A 12,168-nucleotide genomic window follows, 5' to 3' on the forward strand; every position below is an offset into this window, starting at 1 on the left:
GGCTTGATCTTCTACTTCATCAACTTGAGCTTCATCCTCATTTTGAGTCGGTGGAGATGCTTGCATGGAGGAGGATGGTTGATCTTGTACATTTGAAGGCTCTTCGGATTCCTTAGGACACATATCCCCAATGGACATGTTCCTTAGCGCGATGCATGGAGCCTCTTCTTCACCTATCTCATCAAGATCAACTTGCTCTACTTGAGAGCCATTAGTCTCATCAAACACAACATCACATGAGACTTCAACTAGCCCAGTGGACTTGTTAAAGACCCTATATGCCCTTGTGTTTGAGTCATAACCAAGTAAAAAGCCTTCTACAGTCTTAGGAGCAAATTTAGATTTTCTACCTCTCTTAACAAGAATAAAGCATTTGCTACCAAAGACTCTAAAATATGAAATGTTGGGATTTTTACCGGTTAGGAGTTCATATGATGTCTTCTTGAGGATTCGGTGAAGATATAACCAGTTGATGGCGTAGCAAGCGGTGTTGACCGCCTCCGCCCAAAACCGATCCGAAGTCTTGTATTCATCAAGCATGGTTCTCGCCATGTCCAAAAGAGTTCTATTCTTCCTCTCCACTACACCATTTTGTTGAGGTGTGTAGGGAGAAGAGAACTCATGCTTGATGCCCTCCTCCTCAAGAAAGCCTTCAATTTGAGAGTTCTTGAACTCCGTCCCGTTGTCGCTTCTTATTTTCTTGATCCTTAAGCCGAACTCATTTTGAGCCCGTCTCAAGAATCCCTTTAAGGTCTCTTGGGTTTGAGATTTTTCCTGTAAAAAGAATACCCAAGTGAAGCGAGAATAATCATCCACAATAACAAGACAGTACTTACTCCCGCCGATGCTTATGTAAGCGATCGGGCCGAATAGATCCATGTGCAGGAGCTCTAGTGGCCTGTCGGTCGTCATTATGTTCTTATGCGGATGATGAGAGCCAACTTGCTTTCCTGCTTGGCATGCGCTACAAATCCTGTCTTTCTCAAAATGAACATTGGTTAGTCCTAAAATGTGCTCTCCCTTTAGAAGCTTATGAAGATTCTTCATTCCAACATGGGCTAGTCGGCGGTGCAGAGCCAACCCATGTTAGTCTTAGCAATTAAGCAAGTGTCGAGTTCAGCTCTATCAAAATCTACCAAGTATAGCTGACCCTCTAACACTCCCTTAAATGCTATTGAATCATCACTTCTTCTAAAGACAGTGACACCTATATCAGTAAAAAGACAGTTGTAGCCCATTTGACATAATTGAGATACAGAAAGCAAATTGTAATCTAAAGAATCTACAAGAAAAACATTGGAAATGGAATGGTCAGGAGATATAGCTATTTTACCAAGACCTTTGACCAAACCTTGATTTCCATCCCCGAATGTGATCGCTCTTTGGGGATCTTGGTTTTTCTCATAGGAGGAGAACATCCTTTTCTCCCCTGTCATGTGGTTTGTGCACCCGCTGTCGAGTATCCAACTTGAACCCCCGGATGCATAAACCTACAAAACAATTTTAGTTCTTGACTTTAGGTACCCAAATGGTTTTGGGTCCTTTGGCATTAGACACAAGAACTTTGGGTACCCAAACACAAGTCTTTGACCCCTTGTGTTTGCTCCCAACATATTTGGCAACTACTTTGCCGGATTTGTTCGTTAACACATAAGATGCATCAAAAGTCTTAAATGAAATGTCATGCTCATTTGATGCAATAGGAGTTTTCTTAGGCAACTTAGCACGGGTTGGTTGCCTAGAACTAGATGTCTCACTCTTATACATAAATGCATGATTAGGGCCAGAGTGAGACTTCCTAGAACGAATTCTCCTAATTTTGCTCTTGGGATAACCGGCAGGGTATAAAATGTAACCCTCGTTATCCTGAGGCATGGGAGCCTTGCCCTTAACAAAGTTGGACAATCTTTTAGGAGGGGCACTAATTTTGACATTGTCTCCCCTTTGGAAGCCAATGCCATCCTTGATGCCCGGGCGTCTCCCATTATAAAGCATGCTACGAGCAAATTTAAATTTCTCATTTTCTAAGTTGTGCTCGGCAATTTTAGCATCTAGTTTTGCTATATGATCATTTTGTTGTTTAATTAAGGCCATGTGATCATGTATAGCATCAATGTTAACATCTCTACATCTAGTGCAAATAGAAGTGTGCTCAACAGTAGATGTAGAGGGTTTGCAAGAATTAAGTTCAACAATCTTAGCATGAAGAATATCATTTTTATCCCTAAGATCGGAAATTGTAGTTTTGCAAACATCAAAATCTTTAGCCTTAGCAATTAAATTTTCATTTTCTATTCTAAGGCTAGCAAGAGAAATGTTTAATTCTTCAATCCTAGCAAGCAAATCATCATTATTATCTCTAGGATTGGGAATTGAAACATTACAAACATGTGAATCAACCTTAGCATTTAAACTAGCATTTTCATGTCTAAGGTTGTCAATCATCTCACGACAAATGCTTAGCTCACTAGATAATTTTTCACATTTCTCAATTTCTAGAGCATAAGCCTTTTTAACCTTAACATGTTTCTTGTTTTCTTTAATTAGACAATCCTCTTGGGAATCCAAAAGGTCATCCTTTTCATGAATAGCACTGACTAATTCATTTAATTTTTCCTTTTGAGCTATGTTAAGGTTGGCAAAAAGGGAACGCAAACTATCCTCCTCATCACTAGTATTATCATCACTAGAAGATTCATATTTAGTGGAGGAGTTAGATTTAACCTTTTTTCTTTTGCCGTCCTTTGCCATGAGGCACTTGTGGCCGACGTTGGGGAAGAGAAGTCCCTTGGTGACGGCGATGTTGGCGGCGTCCTCGTCGTCGGAGGAGTCGCTTGAGCTTTCGTCGGAATCCCATTCCCGACAAACATGGGCATCGCCGCCCTTCTTCTTGTAGTACTTCTTCTTCTCCTTTCTTCTCCCCTTCTTGTCGTCGCCTCGGTCACTGTCACTTGATATAGGACATTTAGCAATAAAATGACCGGGCTTACCACACTTGTAGCAAACTTTCTTGGAGCGGGACTTGTAGTCTTTCCCCCTCCTTTGCTTGAGGATTTGGCGGAAGCTCTTGATGACGAGCGCCATTTACTCATTGTCGAGCTTGGAGGCGTCTATTGGTTGTCGACTTGGTGTAGCCTCCTCCTTCTTTTCCTCCGTTGCTTTGAATGCAACGGGTTGAGCTTCGGATGTGGTGGGTTCGTCAAGCTCGTTGATCTTTCTTGAGCCTTCGATCATGCACTCAAAACTTACAAAATGCCCGATAACTTCCTCGGGGTCATTTTAGTATATCTGGGATTACCACGAATTAATTGAACTTGAGTAGGGTTAAGGAAAATAAGAGATCTTAGAATAACCTTAACCACTTCATGGTCATCCCACTTTACGCTCCCGAGGTTGCGCACTTGGTTCACCAGGGTCTTGAGCCGGTTGTACATGTGTTGTGGCTCCTCCCCTTTGCGAAGCCGGAACCGACCGAGCTCCCCCTCGAACGTTTCCCGCTTGGTGATCTTGGTGAGCTCGTCTCCCTCATGCGCGGTTTTGAGCACATCCCAAACCTCCTTGGCACTCTTCAACCCTTGTACTTTGATATACTCCTCTCTACTTAGTGAGGCGAGGAGTATTGTTGTCGCTTGAGAGTTGAAGTGCTCGATTTGGGCCACCTCATCCTCATCATAGTCTTCATCCCCTACGGATGGTACCTGTGCACCAAACTCAACAACATCCCATATACTTTTGTGGAGCGAGGTTAGATGAAATCGCATTAAATCGCTCCACCTAACGTAATCTTCACCATCAAAAGTTGGTGGTTTGCCTAATGGGACGGAAAGTAAAGGTGTATTTTTGGAAATGCGAGGGTAGCGTAGGGGGATCTTACTATACTTCTTGCGCTCTTGGCGCTTAGAAGTGACGGATGCCGCGTCGGAGCCGGAGGTGGATGCCGATGAAGAATCGGTCTCGTAGTAGACCACCTTCCTCATCCTTTTCTTCTTGTCCCCACTCCGATGCGGCTTGTGGGAAGAAGATTTTTCCTTCTTCTCTTTGTGGTGAGAAGAAGATTTCTTCTCCTTCCCTTTGTTGGAGGAGATCTTCTTCTTCTCCTTCCTCTTGGTGCGGGACTCTTCCGATGAAGTGCTCCCGTGGCTTGTAGTGGGCTTTTCGCCGGTCTCTATCTCCTTCTTGGCGTGATCTCCCGACATCACTTCGAGCGGTTAGGCTCTAATGAAGCACCGGGCTCTGATACCAATTGATAGTCGCCTAGAGGGGGGTGAATAGGGCGAAACTGAAATTTACAAATATAAACACAACTACAAGCCGGGTTAGCGTTAGTAATAAAGAAACGAGTCCGCGAGAGAGGGCGCAAAACAAATCCCAAGCGAATAAGCAAGTGAGACACGGAGATTTGTTTTACCGAGGTTCGGTTCTTGCAAACCTACTCCCCGTTGAGGAGGCCACAAAGGCAGGGTCTCTTTCAACCCTTCCCTCTCTCAAACGATCCACGGATCGAGTGAGCTTTCTCTTCTCAATCACTTGGAACACAAAGTTCCCGCAAGGACCACCACAAGATTGGTGTCTCTTGCCTCAATTACAAGTGAGTTTGATTGCAAAGAAAGGATCAAGAAAGAAGAAAGCAATCCAAGCGCAAGAGCTCGAAAGAACACAAGCAAATCACTCTCTCTAGTCACTATGGCGTTTTGTGGAATTTGGAGAGGATTTGATCTCTTTGGTGTGTCTAGAAATGAATGCTAGAGCTCTTGTAGTAGTTGGGAAGTGGAAAACTTGGATGCAATGAATGGTGGGGTGGTTGGGGTATTTATAGCCCCAACCACCAACTTGACCGTTGGTGGAGGCTGTCTGCTCGATGGCGCACCGGACAGTCCGGTGCCCCCCTGCCACGTCATCACTGCCGTTGGATTCTGACCGTTGGAGCTTCTGACTTGTGGGCCCGCCTGGGTGTCCGGTGCACACCGGACAGGTACTGTTTGCTGTCCGGTGTGCCAGTATGGGCGCGCCTGACTTCTGCGCGCGCTGCGCGCGCATTTATTGCGCAGCAGGTATCCGTTGGCGCGGAGATAGCCGTTGCTCCGGAGTCGCACCGGACAGTCCGGTGCACACCGGACAGTCCGGTGAATTATAGCGGACTAGCCGTTGGAGTTTCCCGAAGCTGGCGAGTTCCTGAGGCCGACCTCCCTTGGCGCACCGGACACTGTCCGGTGTACACCGGACAGTCCGGTGAATTATAGCGGAGTCGCCTCTGGAAATTCCCGAAGGTGGCGAGTTTGCGTTGGAGTCCTCTGGTGCACCGGACACTGTCCGGTGGCACACCGGACAGTCCGGTGGCACACCGGACAGTCCGGTGCGCCAGACCAGAGGTGCCTTCGGTTGGCCCTTTGCTCCTTTGTTGAATCCAAACTTGATCTTTTTATTGGCTGAGTGTGAACCTTTTACACCTGTATAATCTATACACTTGGCCAAACTAGTTAGTCCAATAAATTTGTGTTGGGCAATTCAACCACCAAAATTAATTAGGGACTAGGTGTAAGCCTAATTCCCTTTCAAGGACCCTTATACCGAAAATACCGACACCGAGGGGGATGTGTTTTATGATTTTTCGGTACTTAGGTGTTAAGCATGTTTAGAGGTATAATCCGGTACCCTGATTATGATACCTGACAAATAGCTACATACCAAGTTTTAAAACTAAATTACTAACTAAAATACTAAATACCTAACAAAAAACTAACCATATATCTACAATACTAAAAAATACCGACGGTGGTGACACAACGAAGGTGTGTGGCCTACGGCAAAGCTGGGGCGGTGGTGGCGACTCGTGGCGACGTGGGGAGGGGCAGAGGTGGCCCAGAGACGACCGATGCGAGCGCGCCGAGCCCAGACGACGCCTAGGGAGGGGCGGAGGAGGCGTGGGTGGAGAAACCGATAGGGGAGGCACGGGTGGCGGCGAGACAACGAAGAAAAGGGAAACGAGTGAACGCAAAAAAGCCACGAAGAAGGGGCCCGATTCGGTTTAAAGGGGGTAGGCGCTACAGATCTTGGCGCTTACCCCCAGACAAGTGGCAATACTGTTTAAAGGTGGTAAGCGCCAAGATCTGTTGCGCCTACCCCTACCACGTGAGTGTCACGCCACCGTGTCGTCAGCATGGGCCGAGATCTAGGCATCAATGCTATGACGCCGACCTATAGATCCATTTTTTAAATGAAACTGAAAAGAACATATTTTTGAAAATAAAACAGAAAATGGGCTAAATTGCAAAAATATTGGCCAGAGTATCTGTCTCCAAAGCATTTGAGTTTGATGAATGTGTTTTTTCTTTTGGCGGTGATGTGGCTTCGATATTGGGCCGGTCAAGATGAACACAAAAAATGGCGGAGAGCACGGTGCATAACTCCGAAGTCCGAAGCATTAGGCGGATCGCACGGCTCAGGGAAACGTTATGGGCTAGAAACTTGGCCCGTTCAGCCCATCAATGTAACCGAGCCGTACTCGTCAAGGCTCAGCCTGCTCTCTTCCTGCCCCCCCGTCCGATCTCTACCCGGCGGAATTCCGTAGACCTCGCCGTCGGCCACCGCCCGTGCAATTTGGAGTTGAGGGAAGTTCACCGGAAGGCAGCACGATGGTTCAGAAGAAGAAGAAAGCGGCCGCGGCGCCCAAACTCCGCAAGCTTCCGAAGCGCGACGCGGTAGCTAGCTACGCTCCATTTCCGCAACCTCCGCGCTTGGATTGGATCCTCTCCGGGGGAAGGAGTGTCTAACTTCCTTTTTCTCGGTCTCGGTTCTCTCGCAGGATAAGAAGCTCGGGAAGAAGGGTGACATGGCAGAGTTCAGGGCGCAGCTGGACTCCCTTGGGCTGAAGATAGTCCAAGTCACGGCAGATGGGAACTGCTTCTTCAGGTTCAGGACTGGCTTCTTTTGGCTTCTAATGTGCATGTCCTTGTCGATGAGAAGAAGAAACATTTGATTTTGAACAAAATGAGTTTTGTTTTTCCCGAAAGCAATTCTCAGGAGCTTATGCCTTTTCAAATTTTTAAGCAGGAGAGAAGTGTTAAAAAACGTTTTAAGAGTTTTTGAACAAAACGCTAGGGCGCCTTTTGAGTTATATGACTACTCATTGTAGTATGCAGGGCAATGGGTGACCAGCTTGAGGGCGATGAGGAAGAGCACATGAAGTACCGAGATATGGTTGTGGATTACATTGTGGTATGTGGGATAACTTTTTGTAATTGGTGAACTGTAGTTGTCCTCATGATGTCATGAATTAGAGGAGGGCTTTAGATTTTAATTCAACATGCTAAAATTGTTGGTGCTCCATGAAGGCATTGGACTATCTATGCTTTTCTAATCCTTCTTGTGCACATCTGCAGAAACACCGTGAGGAGTTTGAGCCATTTATCGAGGATGAAGTTCCGTTTGAAGAATATTGCAACTCTATGCTAAAGGATGGGACTTGGGCTGGCCACATGGAGCTGCAAGCCGCTTCTCTGCTGACAAGAAGAAATATATGCATTCACATGGTGAGTTAGCGATGCAAGCCTAGATTTTTTGTTTATTTGATTTATTTGTACTAGCACACTTCATGCAGTTAAGAACACCATGTCTTGTATGGATTATGTTGCTAACAGAACAGTTGATGCTCCGTGGTTCTGGTTATCATTGACTGCATATTGCAAATATTATTAGCAGCTGTGCTTCTGATCTACTATTTGATTTGCAGCTTAATTCACCACGTTGGTACATAAACAACTTTTCTGGCCGTGAAGCTACTAACATGGTTCACTTGTAAGTTAGAGTATCCTTTAACTGTTTGTACAAGTCGAATGATGGTAGCACAAATCTAATTTTATACCAATGCAGGTCTTATCATCATGGTGAGCATTACAACAGTGTCAGGCTGAGAGAAGATCCATGTCAAGGTCCTGCAATGCCAGTTGTCATCAAGGTTTTTTGTTGTGTGATTTGTAAAATGGTTCAGTTCTGTTTGTGTCCTGGAAAAGCTCTGAAAAATAGAGCTGAGGGAACAATGACGACACTGCCACTTACTTTGGCCTATTTCCTTTTGTTATCGAGTTACAGACTGATTCCAATATATCCAACACAAACAATAACGCTCAAACAAAAGCAAAGGAGGTGAAGAAATCTTCACACAGGTCAACCTATGACGACACATCAGTTAAATTGGTCATGGCTGGAACTGGATGTTCTGACATTGCCATAGCTGAGCATGTATGAACTATATGATTGATCACATTTTTTTGCAGTTCAGTTGTGTGTTTAATTTAGATTCTTGTTATTAGCCATTTTTCTTCTAGTGTCAAATTTGCTATTATCATACAGGTTCTCGGAGAAATGGATGGTGATGTTGATGCTGCTATTGAGTACCTGATAGCGGAGCGACTTGCAGTCAGTACTGATGATGCGGAGGTAGACCTTTATATAAACCATGCATTTAACGGTGAGTGTGCCAAACTATCTTGACTTCTGAGGCTCTGTGAATGTTGTTTTTCTGAGTATGATCTTTGTTCCAGTAGCGTTTTTGCTAAAATATGGATGTTGGAGCAAGAAAATTCCTTGGTTGTACAGAGTATGGTGAGAGCTCTCTGTGTATGATTCAAGGGCATTTTTGTTATCACTGGCATACATTCAGCTGTTAGTTACCATATGAAATTCAGTGACATACATAGTCATCTCGAACAATGTACTTTGCTTTCTGTCTTGGGTATGCCTCACTCACCGATGAATTTGTGGAAAAGTATAATTGGTAGGTAGTTCAGTTTCTATATACAAGCTGTTCTGGTTTCATGAATATTAATTAACAGATTTACTATACTTTGGTCATCATGATGTTTATCATTTCGAATAAGCTTGAGCAGATATTTGATAAGCTTGGTTTTGTTGCTGGGCTATTTCTGTTGTGCCCAATGGACAATAGATTTCTGATTATATGGAACTTCTGTCGATCTCAGAGAAAACATTTTGAAGTATATTTCTTCTAGTTGCTGTTAGACTGATTTGGGGAAGTATGTCTAGATGTTTAGGAAAGTGAGGGCATTGACAATTTTGGATTCTGTTTGATTTTTAAATCCTTGTTGATTAAGATTCAGCTCTTTAAAATGACCAGGACTTGATTCCTTTTCTGTACATTTTTTGGTCGAAAATGGTCAGAGTACATGTTTTTTTTTATCTGTATGGCCAAAGCTTATTATTATTTCATAGGAGATGAACCTACCAAGAGGCAAGAGGATAATAACATGATCGAGCACAAGGATGAAGCAAATTGTTCCAACGAAGATGAAACTGTCGAGAAACCAAAGCATTCAAACGCTGTGCATTCTAAGAAGGTAACTGTCACGTGGATGATCATGCCAATAATGATATGTATTGTGGATTTATTTGTCCTGAAAGGAACAAATGGGCAATATCTATTCTTGTTCTCATGCAGGAGAAGTCCAAAACCAATGGTTGTTGCTCTTGTGGATCTGCAAGGAAGCACAAGGCGTCTTGTAGTCTAGCCACAGCATCATCATCAAGAGAGCCTCCAAGGTAATAATAATCATATGTGCCATACCTGATATTATCCCCCTCCCCAGAGAATCGGAGATGTTCTACTGGTAGGCAATATGTTCTCTGAATAATAATAAAAAAAACTTCAACATAACACATTAGTTGGTCACAGTTGTTATTTCTATTGATAGCACCTTGGTTTTTAATTAGTTGGTGAAACCCATCCATCAGGGCCAAGGGCGGGCAAGGGAAAGGCCAGAGAGGAAAGAAGCAGAAGAAGAAAGAGCAAGCGGAAGCAGCAGCTGCCAAGGCCAAGGAGTCTGCAATTGTGCCAGACCTAGGAGCTCTTTGCATCTGAACACAAGCAGCAGATACGCCAGCCCTGCTTTTCATCCACCTGTGGCTTATCATCTCATGCTTAGTTGAAGCGAACGCAGCAGATCTGCTGCGTGCTGACTGAGGGACCGACGTGTAATTCATCCACACCACACGACAGGAGGGGCGATGATGTCGCTAAACTAGCAGGTTTTGCGATGGTATAGAATCACAATCGTGTCATTGGTGTCATGCTTACTAAACAAATCTTGTTTTGACGCGTAAGCTGATGAGCCTGTCGAATGGCCTCTGGTGACGCGTTGGCCTCCACTGGACCCATCTTGGTGCCACTGATGCCCAGCCGTCAGGCCAGTCGCCTGGCCTGACGACTGATGCCCAGGCCCAGCCTCCTTGAGATCCGTGGATCTGCCCTTCCAAATGCTGAACTCTTGTGTAGATTATAAGCACTAGGGACTAGATCACTAGAGTTAAGACCACTTATCATTTCTGAGTTCTCACTCTGTTCATCCACTCGTTAGGAAGGCTATTTTGATGCCGCACAGGCAACTCTCCTAGACAGCTAAGGATATAAGAACGGATTTAATTGATGTTGAAACGATTTAGCTGCAGGTGCATGCAGCTAGGGATGAAAGTAGGATGGGAAAATCTCGTACCGACCGTTATCGTATAACTGATTTTGTTAGTTTTATTCCGATCGATTTCGAACCCGAGGTAAAAAACGAAAACGGAACGGAAATGGGATATACAAAACGGTAAACGGAAACGGAAACGGTAGAGCTAGTTTCCCGACCGTTTCATCGGGATCCCGTTTTTAATCGGAATGATCCCGTTTCGTTACCGTATTTTCTAATTCGGGATCACTGCAATATGGCCAGCTCCAACTCCCATCCATAATCACTGAGGCCCAGCCCATGTAAGAAAAACCTAGCGATCCGACCTGTCTCGCCTGGCGCTGCTCTGCCTCTCTCCCAGGCGGCCAGCCGCACGTCCGCACCACAGCATCACACATTCACACGCCGCCACGCGCCCACGCCGGAGTCCGGACGCCGCCAGCCGCACGCCGACGCCGGCGACGCGTCTCGCTCTCGCCTGCTCTCTCCCTGTCTCCCAGCCGGCCGGCCGCACCAGGCACCACACGCGGTGACGCGGCACGCCGGACGCAGACACCGCCATCCGCCCATCCGCCGAACGCCATCCCTCCACTGCTCGTCCTCCAGACCTCCACTCCACTGCTCGCCCATCCGCGGTCCGCTCATCCGCCATCCGCCATCCGCGGTCCTCCAGACCTCCACTGCTCGCCCATCCGGCCATCCGCGGTCTCCCTGTCTCCACGGTTGCTCACAGCAGTACCGCACCAAGCTGCAGTGTGCTGTCCAGGGCTGCTGATTGCTGAACACCTGCTGTCCAGGGGCTCTGCTCTCCACTTCGGCTAGCCGGCTACAACTCCATTCCTCAGATGACGCCTCCGGTTGGAAATAATCCTCCCTCAGGCTCAGCCATAAGATTGGCCAAGTTGATGTGTGCTAGTAGACTTATATGACTTCTTATGTTAGCCAAGAGCCCAAGACTTATCACTTATGTGCTACATTAAACTATGTGTGCTCCGGATTTATATGGATTTTATCTATGTTTAATTAAGACTTGTGTTTACAATTTTTTATATTTGTTTTTAAGTTTTGAATATATGTTTTCATGTGTGATTTTACCGAACAAAAATACCGGTTCCCGTCCGATTTCGGCTTTAACCCGATCAGATAGTATCGGTTTTCGATTACCGTATTTATCCCGTTCGTTTTCGTTACCGATATATCCCGTTTTCGTTTCCGTCCCGCAAGTTAAATATGAAAATGAAAACGGTAGAGGTATCCGCAAGTTAAATATGAAAATGAAAACGGTAGAGGTATTTTACCGACCGTTTTCATCCCTACATGTAGCTTTGAAATGAGAAGGGCATCTTGAAATGCCTATATTTATTATAAAAGGAAACGTTAGTTGAGTATCATTCATAATCCGGGCAGCTCCACGATAGACGTGACCGATAAGTTAGAGCAAAATTTCGAAAGCAATTGAAAGAATCAACAGAACAACCTATATAAATACAATTGGAATTAATTTTGTACATAAACATTTTCTTTTGAATTGTTGGGCTTCTCAACAAGGAGAGAACCCTCCAAAAATAGGCGTATGCTGCTTGTTGCAGCGGGCACACGGTATTCTTTAGTAAAAGGCGAAAGAATAGTTCGCTTTGTGCCCACTGCGCAGCTGCGTGCATCTACGGGTGGCGCTTAGTCTCTCCTAAATAGCAGCGCCCCCCAG

At 45.4% G+C, this 12,168-nt stretch overlaps 1 protein-coding gene and 1 non-coding gene across 6 annotated transcripts; one reads left to right on the forward strand and one right to left on the reverse strand.

The window, feature by feature from the left end:
* Nucleotides 1-6,365: 6,365 nt before the first annotated feature.
* On the forward strand, nt 6,366-11,525 carry LOC103645785 (OVARIAN TUMOR DOMAIN-containing deubiquitinating enzyme 7). Of its 5 annotated transcripts, XR_004856054.1 has the most exons (12): nt 6,437-6,698; nt 6,803-6,909; nt 7,140-7,215; nt 7,380-7,529; nt 7,730-7,794; nt 7,870-7,954; nt 8,089-8,238; nt 8,350-8,467; nt 8,541-8,601; nt 9,229-9,353; nt 9,455-9,555; nt 9,748-10,053. XR_004856054.1 is itself a non-coding variant. In XM_008670496.4 (11 exons), the coding sequence occupies exons 1-11, from the start codon at nt 6,633-6,635 to the stop codon at nt 9,872-9,874; spliced, it is 1,170 nt and encodes a 389-aa protein (XP_008668718.1). In that variant the 5' UTR covers nt 6,366-6,632; the 3' UTR covers nt 9,875-11,525. The 5 variants fall into 5 exon arrangements, 4 of the variants coding, with proteins under 4 accessions (XP_008668718.1, XP_020403655.1, XP_008668722.1 ...); XM_008670496.4 differs by lacking the exon at nt 8,541-8,601 and having other exon boundaries at nt 6,366-6,698; nt 9,748-11,525; XM_020548066.3 differs by lacking the exon at nt 8,541-8,601 and having other exon boundaries at nt 9,727-11,525.
* Nucleotides 11,526-11,999: 474 nt separating this feature from the next.
* Nucleotides 12,000-12,116, reverse strand: LOC111590991 (U5 spliceosomal RNA). Its single transcript, XR_004856757.1, has one exon. It is a non-coding gene; the product is annotated as a U5 spliceosomal RNA (small nuclear RNA).
* Between the last annotated feature and the right edge of the window lie 52 nt (nt 12,117-12,168).

This window comes from Zea mays, chromosome 2 (assembly GCF_902167145.1).
Source record: "Zea mays cultivar B73 chromosome 2, Zm-B73-REFERENCE-NAM-5.0, whole genome shotgun sequence".
Lineage (NCBI taxonomy): Eukaryota > Viridiplantae > Streptophyta > Magnoliopsida > Poales > Poaceae > Zea > Zea mays.

Coding starts and splice junctions, on each gene's coding strand:
- LOC103645785 (XM_008670496.4), top strand. CDS start 6,633: ATGGTTCAGAAGAAGAAGAAAGCGGCCGCGGCGCCCAAACTCCGCAAG. Junction 6,699..6,802: donor AGCTTCCGAAGCGCGACGCG/GTAGCTAGCTAC, acceptor GTTCTCTCGCAG/GATAAGAAGCTCGGGAAGAA. Junction 9,354..9,454: donor ACGCTGTGCATTCTAAGAAG/GTAACTGTCACG, acceptor GTTCTCATGCAG/GAGAAGTCCAAAACCAATGG.